The sequence below is a fragment of the Macrobrachium nipponense genome, chromosome 21 (genome assembly GCF_015104395.2).
Source record: "Macrobrachium nipponense isolate FS-2020 chromosome 21, ASM1510439v2, whole genome shotgun sequence".
Taxonomy (NCBI): Eukaryota; Metazoa; Arthropoda; class Malacostraca; order Decapoda; family Palaemonidae; genus Macrobrachium; species Macrobrachium nipponense.
The window spans coordinates 62505937-62526729 of NC_087212.1; the positions used below are offsets into that span (position 1 = coordinate 62505937).

The 20793-nt window shown below is 43.6% G+C and overlaps 1 protein-coding gene across 1 annotated transcript in view; it reads left to right on the plus strand.

Moving 5' to 3' along the window:
- LOC135198083 (neuroguidin-like) overlaps positions 1 to 20793 on the plus strand; it is a 114628-nt gene that overhangs the window by 30242 nt on the left and 63593 nt on the right. Inside the window, exon 2 of the mRNA XM_064225508.1 lies at positions 7756 to 7899. Coding sequence (XP_064081578.1) covers positions 7756 to 7899 — 144 coding nt within the window. The remainder of the gene's footprint in view (positions 1 to 7755; positions 7900 to 20793) is intronic.

A 20793-nucleotide genomic window follows, 5' to 3' on the forward strand; every position in this document is an offset into this window, starting at 1 on the left:
GTTGCCGCTCTCCTTTTGACGGACGCTCGGAGCCTAGTAGGCGCCAAGAGCCTTGTAGGCGCCAGTGGAAGCATTTATCTCCGTTGGTTCACTCCCGTTTGGATAGACGCTCAGAGCCTTGTAAGCGCAGTGCTTCGGACAGGGAATCCTCCGTGGATGTTTTCTCTCCCCGTGGCAGGCGTCAAGAGCCTGGTAGGGGTTTGGAGTCTGATAGGCACCAAGAGCCTGGCAGGTGTTTTGAGGAGGGCAGGCGCCAAGAGCCTAGCAGGCACAGAGAGCCTGATAGGCGCTTTTCTGTGGAATTAGACTTTGTTTCCGACAGGCGAGCTTCCACTAGTAGGCGCTCTCCTAGCCAGGGCATGTAGTACGGTACGGTTCGGTACGATATTACGGTACGGTACGGTTTTTCTGGGGATGTAAGTACGGTTCGATATTACGGTACGATATTTTCCTTCGAGTTCGGTACGGTACGAAAGTACGATTTTTTTTTTCGTACTTAATCGTACCATTTCCGTACCAAATACAGATAGGTGTCGCAAGCAGCCAAGCCCCCACTTGGTTGACTTGGGCGGTGAGTCAACCAGGATTAGCAGAGGTCTTCTCACTGGGGTGTTAATTAAAGCATATCCCAGTGGGGTTGCCCCAAGTGCGTCAGCCGTCACAGCAAGGCTGGGCAGGGACCCCACCTACTTATCGGCTTATCCTCAGGTGAGAAGGTCCATTTTCCCTTTTTAATGAGTTGGTATACCCTATCGGCTCCTTCTTGGCGATTTGGGAGGGGCCCCTAGGCACTCCTTCGGAAATATTTCCATTCTTCCAGGTCTCTGTTTTTCATATACGTTTAATTAAATCTCTTTTAGGACCTTTCTTGTGATTATCATAAGCCACTGAGGCCTGCTGACTGCTGCCCGCAAGACTGCCGCTGCACTCTGCTTTTGTGCTACGGAGGTAGTAATGATCTAAGACTAGGTCTAAATGAGGATATTGTTGACGCTGTAATGCTATTACGCTGCAACACATAAAACTGTATGAATGCCTAATACTGTATAACTGAACATTTTCCTTTTGTAACCTTAGCAAAATAAAATTGTATTATATCATTAATGTATTACATAACACCAATCTTCTTTAAGTGGCAGTGGTGGTAATGGTAGTAGTAGTAGCAGTAGTAGTAATAAAGCCATGTTATGTCTATATGAACTGCAATGTAAAAAAAAAAGTAGGTACGGAAACAGTACGAAATTACGGTACGATAAAATATCGTACTAGTACGGTACGGTATGAATTTTTAGGTACTGTACGAAATTACGGTACGGTAAAAATGCGTGGTACGAATTACGAAAAAACAAATCGAACCGTACCGTACTACATGCCCTGCTCCTAGCAGGCGCTCCCCTAGTAGGCGCTCTCCTGGTAGGCGCTCCCCAAGTAGTCGCTCTCCTAGTAGGCTCTCTCCAAGTTGGCGCTCTCCTAGTAGGCGCTCTCCTGGTAGGCGTTCTCCTAGTAGGCGCTCTCCTTTTAGCGCTCTCCCAGTAAACATTCTTCCAGTAGGCGCTCTCCGAACAGGCGCTCTCCAAGGAATAGCTCTCCTCCTGGTAGTAGAGCTGCTAAACGTCATTCTTCTGAAGAATTCCTTTGGGATTCTGAGGAAGATTTGCCCAAGGATGCTTCAGTTTCTTCATACAAGACTGACCGACCTCCTCTTGCAAGATTTTGGGGAGTCTCTTTCGGCCGTTGCTCCTCCGTCACCTCCGTCCTTATTTTCAACGACCAATACGTCTAAGAAGTCTTCAGTCGTTAAGATGAAACCGACAGTGTCGATGAAGAAGGCTCTTAAGAATTTTGACGACTGGTTGCTTTCGAAGGAAGAGAAAGGCAAGACCGTTTTTTCTTTTCCCCCGTCCAAACTTACGGGTAAGATGGGGTTCTGGTACGAGTCAGGAGAGCCCTTGGGTCTGACTCTTCCCTCTTCAGCAGACTCGGACTTCTCTTCGTTGGTTGATTCCGCACGTCGCTCGGCGCTTAATTCTGCGAAGACGACGTGGGGTATGAGCGAGTTGGATCACCTTCTGAAGGGAATGTTCCGAGTCTTAGAGGTTTTTAACTTTCTTGACTGGACCCTTGGAGTCATGGCTAAGAGGACTCAAGATCAAGACACTCTTTCACCTGAAGACCTTCACGCAGTGCTGTCTTGTATGGACAAGGCAGTGAGAGACGGATCCGGGGAGATTGCTTCCCTTTTTGGCGCAGGAGTAGTAAAGAAGAGGGCCGTTTTCTGCTCCTTTCTTACCAAGGCTGTCTCTCATGCACAGAGAGCTTCCTTGTTGTATTCCCAACTTTCTCCGCAACTCTTCCCGAAGAAGATAATTAATGACATCTCCAGCTCGTTGTCAGCAAAAGCGACGCAGGATATGCTGGCTCGCTCAGCTAGATTACCGAAACCTTCGTTCCAACAGAAAACGAAGAAGGAAACTCAGACTAGGCAAGAGCCCTTCGAGTAGTCCATTCGTCCCGCTCTTCTTCCTCCAGAGGTTCGAGACCACCCAGAAGAGGAAAGACCTTCTCTCGGTCTATTAGGGCCAAGAAGTAGCTCGTCTGTCCTCCAGACAACTGTGGGTACCAGACTTCTGAACTTTGCGGATGTCTGGGCACGGAAGGGGGCGGACAACTGGTCCCTCGCTATCATCAAGAGGGGATACCTCATTCCCTTTATCTGGAGACCACCCTTGACCACCACTCCAAGGGAACTGGTGGCCAAATACAAAGACCCTCTAATGAATCAAGCCCTCGCTCTAGCAGTAGAGCTGATGTTGGAGAAAGAGGCAATAGAGATGGTACAGGACCCTCTTTCCGCGGGTTTCTACAACCGTCTGTTCTTAGTTCCCAAGAACTCAGGAGGATGGAGGCCGGTTCTGGATGTAAGCGCCCTGAACGTCTTTGTGAAGAAGAGGAAGTTCGCTATGGAGACGACTTCATCAGTCTTAGCAGCTCTTCGTCCCGGGGACTGGATGGTGTCACTGGACCTTCAGGACGCTTACTTCCACGTGCCGATCCATCCTTCTTCACGCAAATTTCTAAGATTCATGTGGGGAGGGAACGTTTTTCAGTTCAGGGCCCTATGCTTTGGCCTTTCCACAGCCCCCCAAGTCTTCACTGGGCTGATGAAGAACGTTGCTCAGTGGCTTCATCTCGAGGGAGTGAGGATTTCCCTCTACTTGGACGATTGGCTAATCAGGGCCAAGTCCAAGGAGAAATGTCTGGAGGACTTACGATTAACGCTGAATCTAGCAGCTTCTCTGGGTTTGCTAGTGAATTTCGAGAAGTCACAGCTAATCCCCAGTCAAGAGCGTATCTATCTGGGGATTCTGATGGCTTCTCAGGTTTTTCGGGCGTATCCTTCCCCAGAGAGGATAACCCGAGGTTCGGAGAAGGTAGCAATCTTTTTAGAGAAAGATGTATGCACAGCGAGGGAGTGGATGAGTCTGTTGGGGACACTCTCCTCGCTGGAGCAATTCGTTTCTCTAGGGAGGTTGCACCTCAGACCCCTACAGTTCTTCCTGACGAGGAACTGGAACCGAAGATCTCAAGGTCTAGACTTTGCGTTCAAGATCTCGCAAGAGATAAAGGAGGATCTACGTTGGTGGCTAGACCCTCTCCTGTTCAAGGAAGGCCTTTCCTTGCAGGTTCGGAACCCCAGCCTAGTATTATATGCGGACGCATCGGACATAGGTTGGGGAGCTACTCTCGGGTCGAGAGAAGTGTCAGGCACCTGGATGGGGGATCAGGTGTCCTGGCACATCAACAAGAAAGAGCTAACAGCGATTTGGTTCGCTCTCAAAACCTTCGAACCCCTCGTAAAGGGAAAGTCTGTTCAGATCAACTCGGACAACACCACAGCCCTGGCTTACATTCGGAAACAGGGGGGGACTCACTCTTTCTCCCTGTACGAGACAGCGAGATCGCTCTTCCTGTGGTCGGAGGAAAGGAAGATAAGTCTTCTCACCAGGTTCGTACAGGGAGAAAGAAATGTCAGAGCGGATCTGCTAAGCAGAAGGAATCAAGTCCTTCCCTCAGAGTGGACTCTGCACTCGGACGTATGCCAGGAGCTGTGGAGGACGTGGGGCAGGCCCCATCTCGATCTATTTGCGACCTCCAGGAATGCGAGGATAGATCTATACTGCTCCCCTATTGCGGACCCAAGAGCAGTGGCAATAGATGCATTCCTGATGGATTGGAAAAAACTGGATCTTTACGCGTTCCCGCCTTTCAAGATTCTAGGGGAAACGCTAAGGAAGTTCGCAGCTTCAGAGGGAGCAAGGATGACTTTGATAGCTCCGTTCTGGCCCGCCCAGGACTGGTTCACAGAGGTACTGGAATGGCTGGTGGATGTTCCAAGATCCCTACCACTAAGAGTCGATCTGCTCAAACAGCCCCACTTCGACAGGTTTCACAAAAACCTCCCCGCTCTCAGTCTGACTGGATTCAGACTATCAAGAGTCTCTTCAGAGCTAAGGGCTTTTCGGCAAAGTCTGCAAGGGCTATTGCCAATGCACGTAGACCTTCCACATCTAGAGTCTACCAGTCGAAGTGGGACGTTTTTCGACGTTGGTGCAGGACTCATAAAGTTTCTTCCTCCAGTACCTCTGTGACTCAGATAGCAGATTTCCTTATCTTCCTGAGGGAAAAATGCTGGTTAGTAGTCTCCACCATCAAGGGCTACAGGAGCATGCTTTCCTCAGTTTTTCGTCATAGAGGATTAAACATATCCGAAGACAAGGACCTCCATGACTTAATCAGATCATTTGAGATGGTTAAAAGAACCTCCTACTTAGTTCCTAGCTGGAATCTAGACATCGTGCTGCTCTTTCTGAGGTCCTCAAGATTCGAACCTCCCCATACAGCTTCGTTCAGAGACCTTTCGATGAAGACTCTTTTTCTCTGTGCGTTAGCTTCAGCAAAGAGAGTCAGCGAGCTGCAGGCTCTAGAAGGTGAGGTAGGTTTTCAAGGAGGATCCGCGTTTTGCTCTTTTCTTCCGGCTTTCCTAGCCAAGAATGAAAACCCTTCTTCACCATGGCCTAGGAGCTTCGAAATTAAAAGCTTGTCCTCCTTAGTTGGGACAGAAGAGGAGAGATCTCTTTGCCCGGTGAGAAGCCTGAAATTTTATCTTCAAAGGAAGAGAAGACTTGCTGCTAATGAGAGCAATCTCTGGTGCTCTGTAAGGGACCCCAGTAGGCCCTTATCAAAAATGCCCTCTCATTCTTTATCAGGAATGTTATTAGAGAAGCCCACACATCGTGCAGTCAGCAAGTTTAGTCTTCTGAAAGTCAAGGCGCACGAAGTGAGGGCCATCGCGACGTCTTTGGCTTTCAAGAAGAATATGTCTTTACAAAACCTCATGAAGGCCACTTTTTGGAGGTGTGAATCAGTCTTCTCCAATCACTACCTAAAAGACATATCAATTATGTATGAAAAGTGTTTTGGGCTAGGCCCTTACGTATCGGCGGATTCAGTGCTGGGGCAGGGAGCTGAAACACATCCGTTTTAATCCTTTTCCCTGTTAGTTTTTAATTTGGAGTTTTTGGTTGTACGAAGGAGGTTGCAGGAGGCAGCTCCTTCTTTCGTATATACTAATATTAGTAATTGGTTAGGTGATCGGTTGTGCTTGAGGCTCCTTGCGGTTGGTAGTGATAGGCTCTGGCATGTAAGCGGGTTGATCCCCATTGACCAGACCCTGTTTGGATTCTGCCAAGTAAGTGGACTCAGTTCCCATTGGTAGACCCAAAGAGTTCTTCAGCTATAGGTCACGCCCTCGCTGAGACTCTTTAGGCAACGCAGACTAATAGACAGTTACTATGAAGTCTTCTGCCTAATTCAGGTAAGAACCAAGGGTTTATTTTTATTCCTTTAACATGTGTTGTCCCCACTTTCTAGGTGAGTATGTGTCTCTTTCCCTCCACCAAGGGTGTCAATCAGCTAAGTATATATCTGGCAGGGAAGTTCATGTACAAAAATGATATTGTTAGTATACAATAAAGTTTTGTACATACTTACCTGGCAGATATATACGATTGATGGCCCGCCCAGCCTCCCCTCAGGAGACAGGTGGAAGAAAATAATCTGACAAGAAAGGGGGACTGGTTCTTACACCCGCCACCCAGCGGCGGGTAAGGTAGATCACCTGACCTACCTGTAGCGTGTGCCGCGAGTTTTGAATTTTCTGTCGTGACGTCAGAGACCTAAGCTAAGTATATATCTGCCAGGTAAGTATGTACAAAACTATTGTATACTAACAATATCATATTTCATGATTGGTATACATGGACTTGCAGATTTTGATTTTTCTGTCTCAACAATGTTCCTCTGACCTCTGTTGGCCACAGAGGAAACTGAAGTGGCTTGAAAAGGCCTTAAAAATAAACAGAACAGTCATGTTTGACATTTATTTTCACCCATATCCAATTTATGTAAAAATTATTTTCTGCATGGGAATACAAACCAGAGCCTTTATGTATGAGTATTCTTCAGTGTGAGTGGAATTAGATGTTGGAAATTAGTGACAGGGTTAATTAACTCATGGTATGTGGATAAGCAGAGGGAACCCTTCAGTCACCTGCTGTTATCAAGCACTTTTTTCTTTGGCTGCAGTTGAGTAAAGATTTCTTACTGTGCTCTGAATGGCCATCAAGGTGAAACTGATCTATATTATCCACACTTCTTGTGGTAATTCAGTTTCTCAATTTCTTTGTTCCAAGGAGTGGACCATTTTCTCTGATTGGTGTCATAGATGGAATCTTTCTCTGGTTAGAGTCACTTATCAGCAGATCATGGAATTACTTGTTTACCTTTGTTGAGACTAACTCCTCTCAGGCCCAGCTGTGAAGCCTATTGCTCTGCCTTGAGCCAGTCTTCTGACTGAGAGCCATAACCTCTCTTCCTTAGTAGATGAGCTTTGAACAGTCTTGCCCATCTTGTTAGCTTCAGCCTCCAGAGTGGGATGTGACTCTGCAGACTATCTCAGGCACTAAAGAGCCCTTGGGAGAGGTTGCAAATAATGATCTCACCTTAAGACTTGTTCTGCCAGCTGAAGTCTCATCATAGTGTATTTATGAGTTGCCAGGCCTTTTGAATCTTGTCTGGCTCTTGGACTGTTGGGGATTCTTCTGACAGAAAAAATAAACATAAACACATAGTTAGGAGTGGCTTGCAATTATTGAGAATTTTCTTTAGGGAAAAATGCATCTTTTAGATTACTGACTGCTCAGGTAGGTTCATGTAAACTATCAGAATTTTGTGTTAAAACAAATTGCATTATTAAACTCTGCTGTTACAGCAGAGCTGATATCTTTATTGATTCATATATATAAGAGAGAGAGTTTCTCAGTAGACCTCAGGTTTGTAGCTATGAAAAATAAAATTGTCTTAGAAAATTTGTCATATCACCACCTATACCATGCAATGCAAAGGTCCTCTGTGAAATTCTGCCCCTCATATCTTTCCTGAGCTGTCACTTCCAAATCTTTCATCTTAGTTCCTAGTATACTTTAATGACTGTAAGGAAGATATGGGAGTAAATAAGGTTTAAGTGTGGACTGCAAAACACACCTAGTTATAAAATTACACTTTATAAAAAATTTGTTTGTTGAGTGCATTTTAATTAAGTATTAAAAAACCCATTAACGTATGTACACATTCTTTAGATTACATACACTACAATGCTACACAGTAGAAGATTATTTTAGGTTCTATTTATTGCAGATTTTGCTGAGTAAGATTGTGGCCTCTGACTTACCTCGAGGTACTGCGTTGCTTGGAGACCTCACAGGTATCCTAAACAGTGTATTGGCTGGTGCCACTGCTTTCAGAGACAAAGTTAAGAATGGTGAAATGGATACTTCAAAGGTAGGTACAAGCTTTGAAGTAAAGTTTGTCACTGCTGTTTCCAAAGGGAACTTTGGAAAAGCTGGAATTTTCACTTAGCACTTTACACGTTAGGTGAAGGGCTGTCAGGATCCCCATTTTCTTTATCTTGAATTTTTTTAAATATATTTTATGCTGTTCTCATTTACATTTTTAGTGTACTTTAATTTTATATTTATACAACCCAAAAGATAACCGCCATTGTGTATGTAGGTTACAGTCAGCCCACGAAGAACTGGCGTAGTTTCTTAATTCATTGTTTGTTATGGAAATATTGCCATATGCAGGTGCCAAATTATTTACTTAACAATAAATAATATTTCCTTTCAAAGGTGCTATACGTACTTGAAATAAATTACATTAGAATTGAGTAGATATATATTCAACGTATTAAAGATAATTATTTTGCAAAGTAAGGAAAATATATACCGATGGGTCCACAAATTCTAATTTTATTCTCAACTCAAGCTTCAAGACAGCATGATCATTTTGAAGTTAGCTTTGCTGCCACTTGAGTCTTGACCCAACATATCGTACTGCACTAGGGTGTTGTCATTTCATCTCCTACAGCCGATAGATAATACATTAAGGCATTAACATTCTTTAATAACTTTGTTTAATTAAACTAATTTTGTCCATAGATCAATAAAATAATTTGCATGACACATTTAGTGGGCCTAAATTGGACTTCTAATTTTCACACATGATTAGCCTATTTTCAGCAGTACAGGCAGTCCCCGGGTTACGACGGGGGTTCCGTTCTTGAGAGGCGTCGTAAGCCGAAAATCGTCGTAAGCCGGAACGACGCTTGGAAATATGTCTTAAACTAATAAAAAGTTATAAAAACCTTACTTGTAATCCTTTGGTTACACTACATGTCGTTTCCTGTAGTTTTATGTACAACCTGGAGTTATTTTCATAAAAGAATGCTGGTTCTTGAAGGTAAAAACTATTGTAATCCTCTGGTGACACTACATTCTTGAAGTTTTATGTACAACCTGGAGTGATTTTGCAAAATCTTGAGGGCTACAAGAACAGCTGATTACTATTTACGTATCATATAGACTAATTAAAGTAAATGTATCTTTAAATAGGCTTATATATTAGTATCAACAAAACATTTCCTGCCATGAGTCAGAGGCCGTTTAATGAAACGAACACTTCTCTGTCCTATCTGTTCAGAAAATAAACGTTACGTCAATCCCGAGACCATTGTTGCCAAAGCGTCTCTCTCTCTCTCTCTCTCTCTCTCTCTCTCTCTCTCTCTCTCTCTCTCTCTCCCTCTCTCTCTCTCTCTCTCCTCTCTCTCTCTCTCTCTCTCTCTCTCTCTCTCTATCTCTCTCTCTCTCTCTCTGATCAAATTACATTGGAAACTTGACATACGATTGCCCTAATATACGAATGTTTTGAGATATAACAGAAAATTTGCGAAAATACAAGCTTTGATATACAACGAAATATTTGAGATACGATTTTGCGATGAGTGTTAGTTGTATAGGCGACCGATAAATGGCGTTCAGTCTGTTTGTTTGTTGGTGCTGCATGTTAACACGTCGTTGTTTAGTTCGTTGTATTTGCGCCTATTTTTCGTGTTATTTTGTCTATTTTATTATTAACCATGGGTCTCAAAGCTAAAGACAAAGCAGGTGATAAGAAAAAACCCAAGAAAATGATTTCGATGGAAGCAAAACATGAAATTATAGCAAAGCATGAACGTGGCGTTCGTATCGTCGATTTGGCAAACGAGTATGGTCGAAATCCTTCTACAATATCCACGATCATCAAGCAGAAGGAAGCTATAAAAACCTCCGAGACCATTGTTGCCAAAGCGTCTCTCTCTCTCTCTCTCTCTCTCTCTCTCTCTCTCTCTCTCTCTCTCTCTCTCTCTCTCTCTCTCTCTCTCTCTCTGATCAAATTACGTACTGGATAATGTCTCTCTTTGGATACTTCGATTTTGCCAAATATTGAGGGCTACAAGAACAGTTGATTACTATTTACGTATCATATAGACTAATTAAAGTAAACGTATCTTTAAATAGGCTTATATTATTAGTATCAACAAAACATTTACTGGCATGAGTCAGAGGCCGTTTAACGAAACGAACACTTCTCTGTCCTTAACTCGGAGCGTCGGAAGACGCCTCTCTCTCTCTCTCTCTCTCTCTCTCTCTCTCTCTCTCTCTCTCTCTCTCTCTCTCTCTGATCAAAATTACTGGATAATGTCTCTCTTTGGTTTATACTTGGAATTTGCGTTGTAATCTAACCAGAAACTTCGTTTGTTATTATTACTGGAAACAAGCAATGATTTTTTCATTATTTGCGCTTTTGGACTGTTATATGTAAACTAGTATGTATTCATTCGCTCGGAAACTAGTTCCGCATATGAGGCGTCACTAAAAAACATAGAAAAAATACAACATAAAAAGTGTCGAAAATCATCATAATCTCAAAATTTTTGTTGTAATCTAACCAGAACTTATTTTTTTTTTTTTTTATTAATATACTGTGCTAAACTATAAAGGAGTTTTTATGGCCCACATAGTATGCGTTTTTTAAAAGCGTCGTTAACTCGGAGTCGGAAGACGCCTCTCTCTCTCTCTCCTCTCTCTCTTCTATCTCTCTCTTCTCTCTCGCTCTCTCTCTCTCTCTCTCTCCTCTTCTCTCTTTCTCTTCTCTCCTTCTCTCTCTTTCTCTGATCAAAATTACTGGATAATGTCTCTCTTTGGATACTTGGAATTTGCGTTGTAATCTACCCAGAAACTTCGTTTTTGTTTTATTATTACTGGAAAACAAGCAATGATTTTTTCATTATTTGCGCTTTTGGACTGTTATATGTAAACTAGTATGTATTCATTCGCTCGGAAACTAGTTCCGCATATGAGGCGTCACTAAAAAACATAGAAAAAGACAACATAAAAAGTGTCGAAAATCATCATAATCTCAAAATTTTTGTTGTAATCTAACCAGAAACTTATTTTTATTAATATACTGTGCTAAACTATAAAGGATTTTTATCATAGTATGCGGTTTTTAAAAGCGTCGTTAACTCGGAGCGTCGGAAGCGTCAGCGTCGTAACCTCGGAACAAGCGTCGTAACCCAGGACGGATTTTTCCATTGAATATTTAAGAAAAAGCGTCGTAACCTCGGAACGTCGTAAGCCGGAACCGTCGTAACCCGGGGACCGCCTGTATACTCTCTCGGATACGTAATGTGAATGAATATTTAAATTGACTATATGTATATATTAATCTGCTTTATTTGATTATTCCCGTTATTGTTGTTTTATAGGCCATGTTCTCCTTTTTTCTTATCGTTTTCATAATTGCCTAACATAATTTACTCAGACCTAGCTATTCAAAGTCAAAAAGCAATCATGAAAAATCAAATGAATATAATTCAGTCTTTTATTTTTTATTGAATTCCTTGCCTATCATCCTGTTTTATCTGGACACGTTGGAAAGCTGTGGGAGTCAAAACTGACGAATACATTAAGAAAGGCAAGCTTTGTCAGGTTGATCTTTCTGTAGCTATTCTTTTCTTCTAAATAGAAATTAATTAAAATTAGTTTCACATGTATGGAAAGACCTACTACCATAAGTATATTATAAGTAGCTGAAAGGATAAGAAATATGAAAGGTGACGTTCTCATTTAAGTCTATTTCGTATGTTTTTTTTTTTTCTCTCTCTCTCTCTCTCTCCAAGAAAAACCTACTGCTTTAATGAGGGGTTGCTCTTTGACAGCTACAACAATCATACAGGGTATAACACGAGTGTATGCAAATATTTTGGGGAATGAAAGATAAAGCAATTTTGAACAGAAAATATTTTATAAACATGAATTTTAAGGCTTCCGTTGTCGGTGTGGGGAATTTAAAAATAACTTTTATCATTAGTGATGCTCTCAAACGTTGGAGTTCGTAGCAAGAAGTTGGATAGAGTCACCTGAGATTTGGAAGAGAGCGGTGGTGGTGTATAGGAGTGATGGAGGGATTAGGCTGATGTTAATAAAGTATCTCCCAATAAAATGTATTCTTTAGGTTTTGAAGAAAAAAAAGGCATGCATCATTGAAACTGTTTCCCTACCTATCCGTGTTATTCACTGGCCACTGATAAAAAACAAAACAAATAGAGTAAAGCTAACTGAATCCCTCATCCATCAAAGATAAGTTTGCTTATTTATTAGACTTATTCATTAGACACCTATCAAAGGTTTCAAGTGTATTTTTAAAAATCTCTTCCTCTCCATCCAAAGTTTTCATCAGACACCAATCATAGGCGTAGAGCTAGTCATGATTCCTGGTTCAGCAATATCGTGACGAGGCACTAGAATTCAAAATTCATAAATGAATGTTGCTCAGCAACATTCACACTATTGTATTGTCTTGCACTCTTGTGATGCTTCGAGGTGTTCCACCTCTAGGCACGTTCTAAACTTTGCCGTTCTCTAAACAATTTGATTCATCTATGTATGATTCTCTCCGGTATATTAAGCTTTCTTGATATCTCTCCAACAGGAACTTGCACCAAATGCAGTGCAATAATTGTGTTTCACTCAGTGAGGGATGTTTCTTAGACCGATAAATGACACATTGACGTAAGATTCCCGTGTACATAACGACATCAAAAGCAATAGAGTGAGGTTGCATGATTCACACTGTTAGGTTATTTTTTATTTTTTTATTTGATAGCATTTTGTGAGTTTCCAATGTTTTTTGTAAAATTTAACAAATGGAATAGTTTAACTACCTTCAACTTAATATTGAAATGATAATTCAAGGACTATGTTTATGCGATGCTACTAGTGATAGGTGTCTCCTATCTATTTGGTAATGTATATTAGTGGTTGTGATATGACACTTTTTATCACTTCGTTTCATTCACATCAAATTTGCTACATGGAAAATAGTTTTCATACATTCAACTTCCCTGTCAGATATATACTTAGCTACTTAGCTATAGACTCCGTCGTCCCCGACAGAAATTCAAATTTCGCGGCACACACTACAGGTAGGTCAGGTGATCTACCCGCCTGCCGCTGGGTGGCAGGAGTAGGAACTATTACCATCTTGAGCCAGATTTTCTCTGTCGCCGGTACTGGTAACATCGTTTGCTAGTTCCTCCTGACTTTGACTTTCGAATTTCATTACGCCGTTGATCTTTTGGACTGCTATTTGGTGACGTATTGGATCTTTGGTTTGGCATACGCTATTGTGGACTGTTTTTTGGATTTTGGATTTGGAATTTTCTCATAATGTCTGACGTTTCGATTTTGTTCAGAGTGTGTGTGAATGAGAGTTGTTATGTGAGACTACCGAAAGCTTCGGTAGATCCTCACACTACTTGTAAAAATTGTAGAGGGAATGTATGCTCACAATTGAATACATGTGATGAATGCAAGGATTTGAATGAGGAGGAATGGAAGATTCTTGATTCCTACTTGAGAAAATTTGGAAAGGGATAGGGCTAGAAAAGCCTCTTCCAAAAGTGTGAGTAGGTCGGTCTCTAACGAGCCAGTTAGCGGACGATTGCCTATATCTAACCCAATTGTTTCCTCCCATGCAGCTTTACCTTCACAATTATCTGATTCAGCAAGTTCAGCAACAGAAGTTGCGAGTCTGAAAGCTTCGCTTCTTGAAATGGAGCGTAAACTAAAGGAACTAGAAGGTAAGTGAAGTGAAAGTGTTCCCAGTGAAGTGGAGGGTGCGTCTGATCGGCTCTGTCTCGCTCCCAGGCCTAGACCTCTTTCAAGCTCCCAAGCCCAGAGGAGAAGAAATGTCGAAAGCCGCAGGGAGGTTTCAGAGAATCCCCACCGGTCAGGCGTCCCCTCGGCAGATTCTGTAGTTGCGTCCCAGACTGCCAAGGACAGTTGTTGGAAAGACGTCCTGAAACAGTGTTTTTCTTCATCTGATTCGTCTTCGAAGAAAGGATGGAGTTCAGATAGATTATCGAGACCGTCGAAGAGATCGTGGAAGTCTCCAACATTTTATTCTAGCCCTGAAGAATTTCCGGAAGAATATCCTCCGGAAAAGAGGAGGAAGGAGGTTTATTCTGAAGCTCCTTCTCCTTCATCGGAGATTGATAAAGAGGACGTAGCTACGAAGATTTTGGAGAATATGCAAAAGCAAATTTCTTCGTTAGTAGGAGTGCTTAAGAAGGATCCTCCTAGAAGGAAGGATAAATTCCTTCCAATTAAAAGATCCCGTCCTATGGAACTCTCTGAGAGCTCGGACGAGGCTTCTACCAGAAGCCTGGCGCCAGCCAGACGTCAGGCTCCTGTCAGGCGCAAAACGCCGTCAAGGCGAGAGGATTTATATAAATATCGAGATCCTGAATCTCCTACTATAAGGAAGGCGCCTGAGGCGTCTGAATCGAGGCGTAAACCGTCTGAAACTTTGGAAGTCAGACGTAAGGCACCTGAAACTCCTGAAATCAGACGCAAAGCGTAGGAAACTCCTGAAATGAGAAGAAAAACGCTTAGGACTCCTGAAATGAGACGCAAAGCGTCTAGGGCGCCTGAATCAAAACTCAAGGCTCCTGAAATGAGGCGAGAAGCACCTGAAGTGAGGCGCAAAGAGCCTGAAGCGCCTGAAATGAGGCGCAAAGCGCCTGGAGAGCCTGAAGCATCTGAATCGAGGCGCAAAGCGCCTAGAGCGCTTGAAATGAGACACAAAGCGCCTGGAGAGCCTGAAGCGCCTGAAGAGCCTGATCTTAGGCGTAAAGAGCCTAAACCTTCTAGCAAGCGTCGAGCGCCTGACATCCATCATATGACAAGCAGGCGCAAAGACTTATTTGAACTGGAAGGACCAAGCTTCAGGCGCTATGATTCTGAAACATTATCGGAGTTTGAAGCGGACTTGGAGGCTCCTCTTTGGGATTTTTCTCAGGATCAGTTTTCGCCTGACAGGGTCTCTAGACGTCGCACAGGCGGCCGTAGTCCCTGTCAGGAAGGACTTGATTCTGGGAGAAGCAAGAGACATTTAAGGACTTCCCCTGATAGGGACGAGAGTTGTCGCACAGGCGGCCATCGTCCTTGTCAGGAGGGCCTTAGTGTAGAAAGACAACATCGGCCTTCGCCTGGCAGGGACTCAAGACGTCGCACAGGCAGCCGTAGCCCTTGTCAGGTTGTAGTCGGTGTTGCTACGAGCCCTTCACCTTCCCGAGAGAGGAGTCCTCCTCCTCCAGTTGCGCACTCATCTCCGAATAAAACTCAGCAAGAGTTAGAAGATGTCTCGGACTCTAAAGAAAATAAGGGGGCAGGTCTTACAGACTATAAGACATTGACAGCCCTCTTATTAAAAGAATTTGGAGAGTCCCTGAGTCCTGCTGCCCCTCCTTCTCCTCGGTCTTTATTTTCAAGTACGAAGACTGCAAAGTCTTCCTCCTTTTTGAAGATGCAACCGACCATCTCAATGAAGAGGGCTTTGCAGTCTTTCGGAAATTGGCTTAAAACCAAGGAGGAGACGGGAAAGACTGTGTTTACCTGTCCCCCTTCCAGGCTATCGGGAAGGAGAGGGATTTGGTACAGCACAGGAGAATCTACGGGACTTGCTCTTCCCTCATCTGCTGAAGCGGACTTCTCGACCTAGGTGGATTCGGCGAGGAGACACGCACTTCCATCGGCCAAAACAAGCTGGACAATGTCCAAAATGGACCATCTCCTCAAGGGAATATTCCATGTCTTGGAAGTTTTTAACTTCCTAGACTGGTCCCTTGGGGCTTTGGCCAAAAAGATGCAAGACCCTCAGTTTTTAGAGCGAGAAGTCTTGCATAGCATTCTGGCCTGTATGGATAAGGCGGTGCAGGATGGATCGGCTGAAGTGGCGTCCCTTTTCAGGGCAGGAGTATTGAAGAAGAGGTCTGTCTATGGTTCTTTTCTGACCAAGGCAGTCTCTCCAGTACAGAGGGCTTCTCTTTTATACGCCCCCTGTCTAAACAATTGTTTCCTTCTCAGTTAGTGAGGGATATTTCCCACACGCTTACTAGAAGGCAACACAAGATTTGCTGGTACAATCTGCTAAGAATCCTAGACCAGCTGCTCCTGTCGCGAAGAGGGAACCAAGAACTGCCCAACAGCCCTTTCAAGGTAGAACTTCTAGCCGAGCCCCAAGGAAGAGAGGAGGGAGAAAAGAGGAAGATCTTCCATCAGAGTCCCGAGAAAGAATCCTAAATGAGGTTCCAGTCCTCCAAGCACCAGTAGGGGCCAGGCTTCTGAGATTTTCAGAAGCATGGGCTTCAAGGAAAGCGGATTCTTGGTCCCTACAAGTTCTCAACAAAAGGATACCGCATCCCCTTCAGGAACAGACCTCCATTGACGACGACACCGAGGGAGCTGTCAGAGAGATACAAAGACCCTGTAAAAAGAGATGCCCTTCTCGGGTTGGTACAGCAGATGTTGGAGAAGGAGGCCATCGAGAGAGTACAGGATCCGCACTCTCGGCGCTTTTGGTGCCAAAAGCCTCGGGAGGGTGGAGGCCGGTCCTGGACGTGAGTGCATTGAACTGTTCGTGGAGAAGACGAAGTTCTCCATGGAGACACCCAATTCGGTCCTCTCTGCTCTCCGTCCAGGAGATTGGATGGTCTCCCTCGACCTTCAAGATGTTTACTTTCACGTCCCCCTGCATCATTCGTCGAAGAAATATCTTCGGTTCATGGTGCAGGGAAGGATTTATCAGTTCAGGGCTTTGTGCTTCGGCCTCTCGACGGCTCCTCAGGTGTTTGCGGCGTTGATGAGGAACGTAGCAAGATGGCTACATCTGGAGGGGGTGAGGATATCGCTTTACTTAGACGACTGGCTTATAAGAGCACAGTCAAAACAACAGTGTTTGGAGGACTTGGAGATAACGCTACAATTAGTCAGATCTCTCGGATTGCTCGTGAACCTCGAGAAATCTCACACGATCCCCAGTCAGACCATCGTCTATCTGGGGATTCGGATGGATTCTCGGGGTTTTCGAGCATATCCATCCCAAGAAAGGATTACGAAAGGGATGGAAAAGATCTCGGTCTTCCTAGAGAAAGAACGAAGCTCAGCGAGGGAATGGCTCAGTCTTCTGGGCACCCTTTCGTCGCTAGAGCAGTTCGTTTCTCTGGGGAGGCTGAATATGAGACCCTTGCAGTTCCATTTAAGAAGAAATTGGAACAGGAAGAAGGGAGATCTTATGGATACATTTCCCATAGAGGAGAACATCAAACACCACTTGCGATGGTGGTTAGAGCCGCTAAGAAGGAACGAAGGAGTGTCTTTGTCGCTTCAGAACCCTCGCCTAGTATTGTTCTCCGACGCGTCGGACACGGGATGGGGAGCAACACTAGGGACGAAGGAAGTGTCAGGCATCTGGACGAAGGAACAGAAGACCTGGCACATAAACGCAAAAGAACTTATAGCCGTACACTTAGCACTGAAGCATTTCGAGAACGAAGTCAGAGGCGTGGTGGTCCAGGTCAACTCGGACAACACCACGGCTCTGGCATATATCAGAAAACAGGGGGGGGACACACTCTTTCTCCCTTTACGAGCTGGCAAGGGATCTGTTGATCTGGACGGAGGAAAGAGGGATACGACTCCTGATGAGGTTCGTTCAAGGAGGGAGAAACATAAGAGCGGACAGATTAAGCAGAAAGAACCAGGTCCTTCCAACAGAATGGACCCTTCATTCACAAGTCTGCTAGCAACTATGGTCTCTTTGGGGGAAGCCTCAAGTAGACCTATTTGCAACGTTCCTCTTCAGAAGGATGGAAAACTTTTGCTCGTTGGGGGACGATCCCAGAGCCCTGTCGATAGATGCCATGCTCATGAACTGGACGGGCATAGACGCGTATGTGTTTCCCCCATTCAAGATGCTGGGGGAAGTAATGAGGAAGTTCGTGTCCTCGGAGGGAATGAGGATGACATTGATCGCTCCTTATTGGCCTGCAAGAGAGTGGTTCACAGAGGTACAGGAATGGATAGTGGACTTCCCCAGATCTCTTCCCGAAAGGACAGATCTGCTCAAACAACCCCACTTCGAGAGGTACCACAAAAACATCCACGCTCTCGCCCTGACTGCCTTTCGACTATTGAAAGACTGGTCAGAGCGAGAGGCTTTTCTCGCAAAGCTGCAAAAGCAATTGCTAGAGCAAGAAGGTCCTCAACCATGCGGATATACCAATCGAAGTGGGAAGTTTTCCGTAGATGGTGCAAGGCGAAGAAGCTGTCCTCCTCCGATACCTCTGTGACCGAAATTGCTGATTTTCTTTTGTATTTACCAGAAGAATCTCAGCTAGCAGTATCAACCATTAAAGGTTATAAAAGCATTTTTATCTGCTGTGTTCAGGAATAGGGGCCTGAACATAGAGAATGACAAAGATCTGCATGACTTAATTAGATCATTTGAGACGACAAAATCAAGAACTTCTCTCACCCCTAGTTGGAACCTAGATGTGGTTCTCAGATATCTAATGTCAGAGAGATTCGAACCTCCCGAGAAAGCGTCTTTCAGAGACTTAACAAGAAAATGTATTTTCTTAACAGCTCTCGCTACTGCGAAAAGAGTGAGTGAGTTACAAGCTCTGGACTCGAGAGTGGGTTTTAAGAGGGATTCGGCTGTATTGTCTTTCAGGCCTTTGTTTTTGGCTAAAAACAAAAATCCCTCGAGACCTTGGCCTAGGACTTTCGAAGTTAAAGGGCTTTCTCAATTAGTGGGAAATGAGATGGAAAGAACATTATGCCCTGTGAGAACTTTGAAGTTTTACTTGCAGAAGAAGAAGCAGCTGCAGGGCTGCAATCAAAGCCTCTGGTGTGCTGTTAAAGACCCGAAAAGAGCAATGTCAAAAAATGCTTTAGCTTTTTTTGTGAGAAATGTGATAACTGAGGCTCACATGAGTTGTGATAGTGAGGCATATAAGACATTAAGGGTTAAAGCACACGAGGTACGTGCAGTTGCTACATCGTTATCGTTCAACAAGAACATGTTGATGAAGAACATCTTAGCAGCCACGTATTGGAGGTGTAACTCAGTGTTTGCCTCACATTACTTGAAAGATGTGAGGGTAACATACGAGAGATGCTTCTCTTTGGGACCTTATGTATCAGCGGATACAGTGCTGGGGAAAGGAGAGAAGACTGATCCTTAAATTTGTTTTTTTTGTCCTTATATTTTATATAGTGTGATTTTAAAATAATTTGGTGTTGAATTTTTAGGTTGTTTGAAAGGTGTTTGGGGATAACGCCTTTCAATCGTAAATACTAATCCACGGTTAGGATCGGGTGATCGGGATCAGTGTTGTACTCCTTTATATGCCAATAGGTATAGGTATATTGTCATGTAAGTGGATAGGACCCCAGTGACAATTGCCATCAGGTTCTGTTGAGTAAGTGGATAAGACCCCATTGACAGTCCTTTCAAGAGTTCTCAGCTATAGGGCACACCCTCGCTGAAGCTTTTGAGGCGAAGCAGACTTCTAAGCACAAGCTATGAAATCTTCCGCCTAAACAGGTAGGAACCAGGGTATTGTTAATTAACTTTTATTACCTACAACATATGTTGTTTACCTGTCCGGTCAGTAATTAGCTGTCTCTTACCCTCCGCTAAAGGTGCCAATCAGCTAAGTATATATCTGACAGGGAAGTTGAATGTATGAAAATGATATTGTTATTGTACAATAAAGTTTCATACATACTTACCTGGCAGATATATACGATTGTATGGCCCACCCAGCCTCCCCTCAGGAGACAGGTGGAAGAGAAAATCTGGTTCAAGATGGTAATAGTTCCTACTCCTGCCACCCAGCGGCAGGCGGGTAGATCACCTGACCTACCTGTAGTGTGCCGCGAAATTTGAATTTCTGTCGGGGACGACGGAGTCTATAGCTAAGTATATATCTGCCAGGTAAGTATGTATGAAACTTTATTGTACAATAACAATATAATTTTACACAATAACATAACATGATGTTCTAAAGATATCAGTGACTGTTTAACCTCATTAAATAAGATTTCTTCCATCTTTGAAAAGAAAAATAGATTAATAAGGCATGAATCGTGCGTCAGGCAGGTGAATGAAAAATTATGAAACTCTGCCACAAATTGTTTGAGCGTGTGTACATATGAACCCACACGCATTTGCTGGCATTGGAGAAGTTCCTAAGCTTTTGTATTGTGGTGTTATACATACTTATGATTTTCTTATTTATAGTTTATGCTATTTTCATTTATATTTTCACTGCATTTGTTAATTTTTTTAGAAACCAAATGATAAAACACAATTGTGTTACATAGGGAATATACGTACATAAGTAGTGCCAACAAAACAGTAGCATCAGGTTGATGCAGTGACCTGGAAAATTTGAAATTGTGCCAGCCAAAATTAGTCCTGGATTAGTGATGAAACCAGATTTAACAATTACTGGATTAGTGATGGTAAAACTGTATCAAGTGTTGCACTGAACAATGTCCTTTGAAATAAAGTACTGAAATATACAAGAGGAACATGTCTTAACCATCTTAGCCTAGCCTAAGTGGTTGGGTTCTTACCCTAGCCTAACTAGCTCAAAGCTACCCTAGCTTATCCTAAGGGGTTGAGTTCTTAGCCTAGCAAGTGGTTGAGTCTTTAGCCTAGCCAAACCGGTTCAAGGCTGTCTTAACCTATCCTAAGTGGATGAGTTCTTAGCGTAGCCTGACTAGTTCAAAGCTGCCTTAACCTGGCCTAGGTTGTTGAGCTCTTAGCCTAGCTTAACTATAGTAGATTCACATCAAGCGTGCATCTGATCTCTAGGCCAGTCCCTTACACCGCTCCTGATTGGCTGTTGTTAAGCCAATCACAGGGGTTGGAAACTCTCAGTTTCTCTCGAGAGTTCACACAGGCAGGATATATATTCCATCTCTCCTGAGGGATACT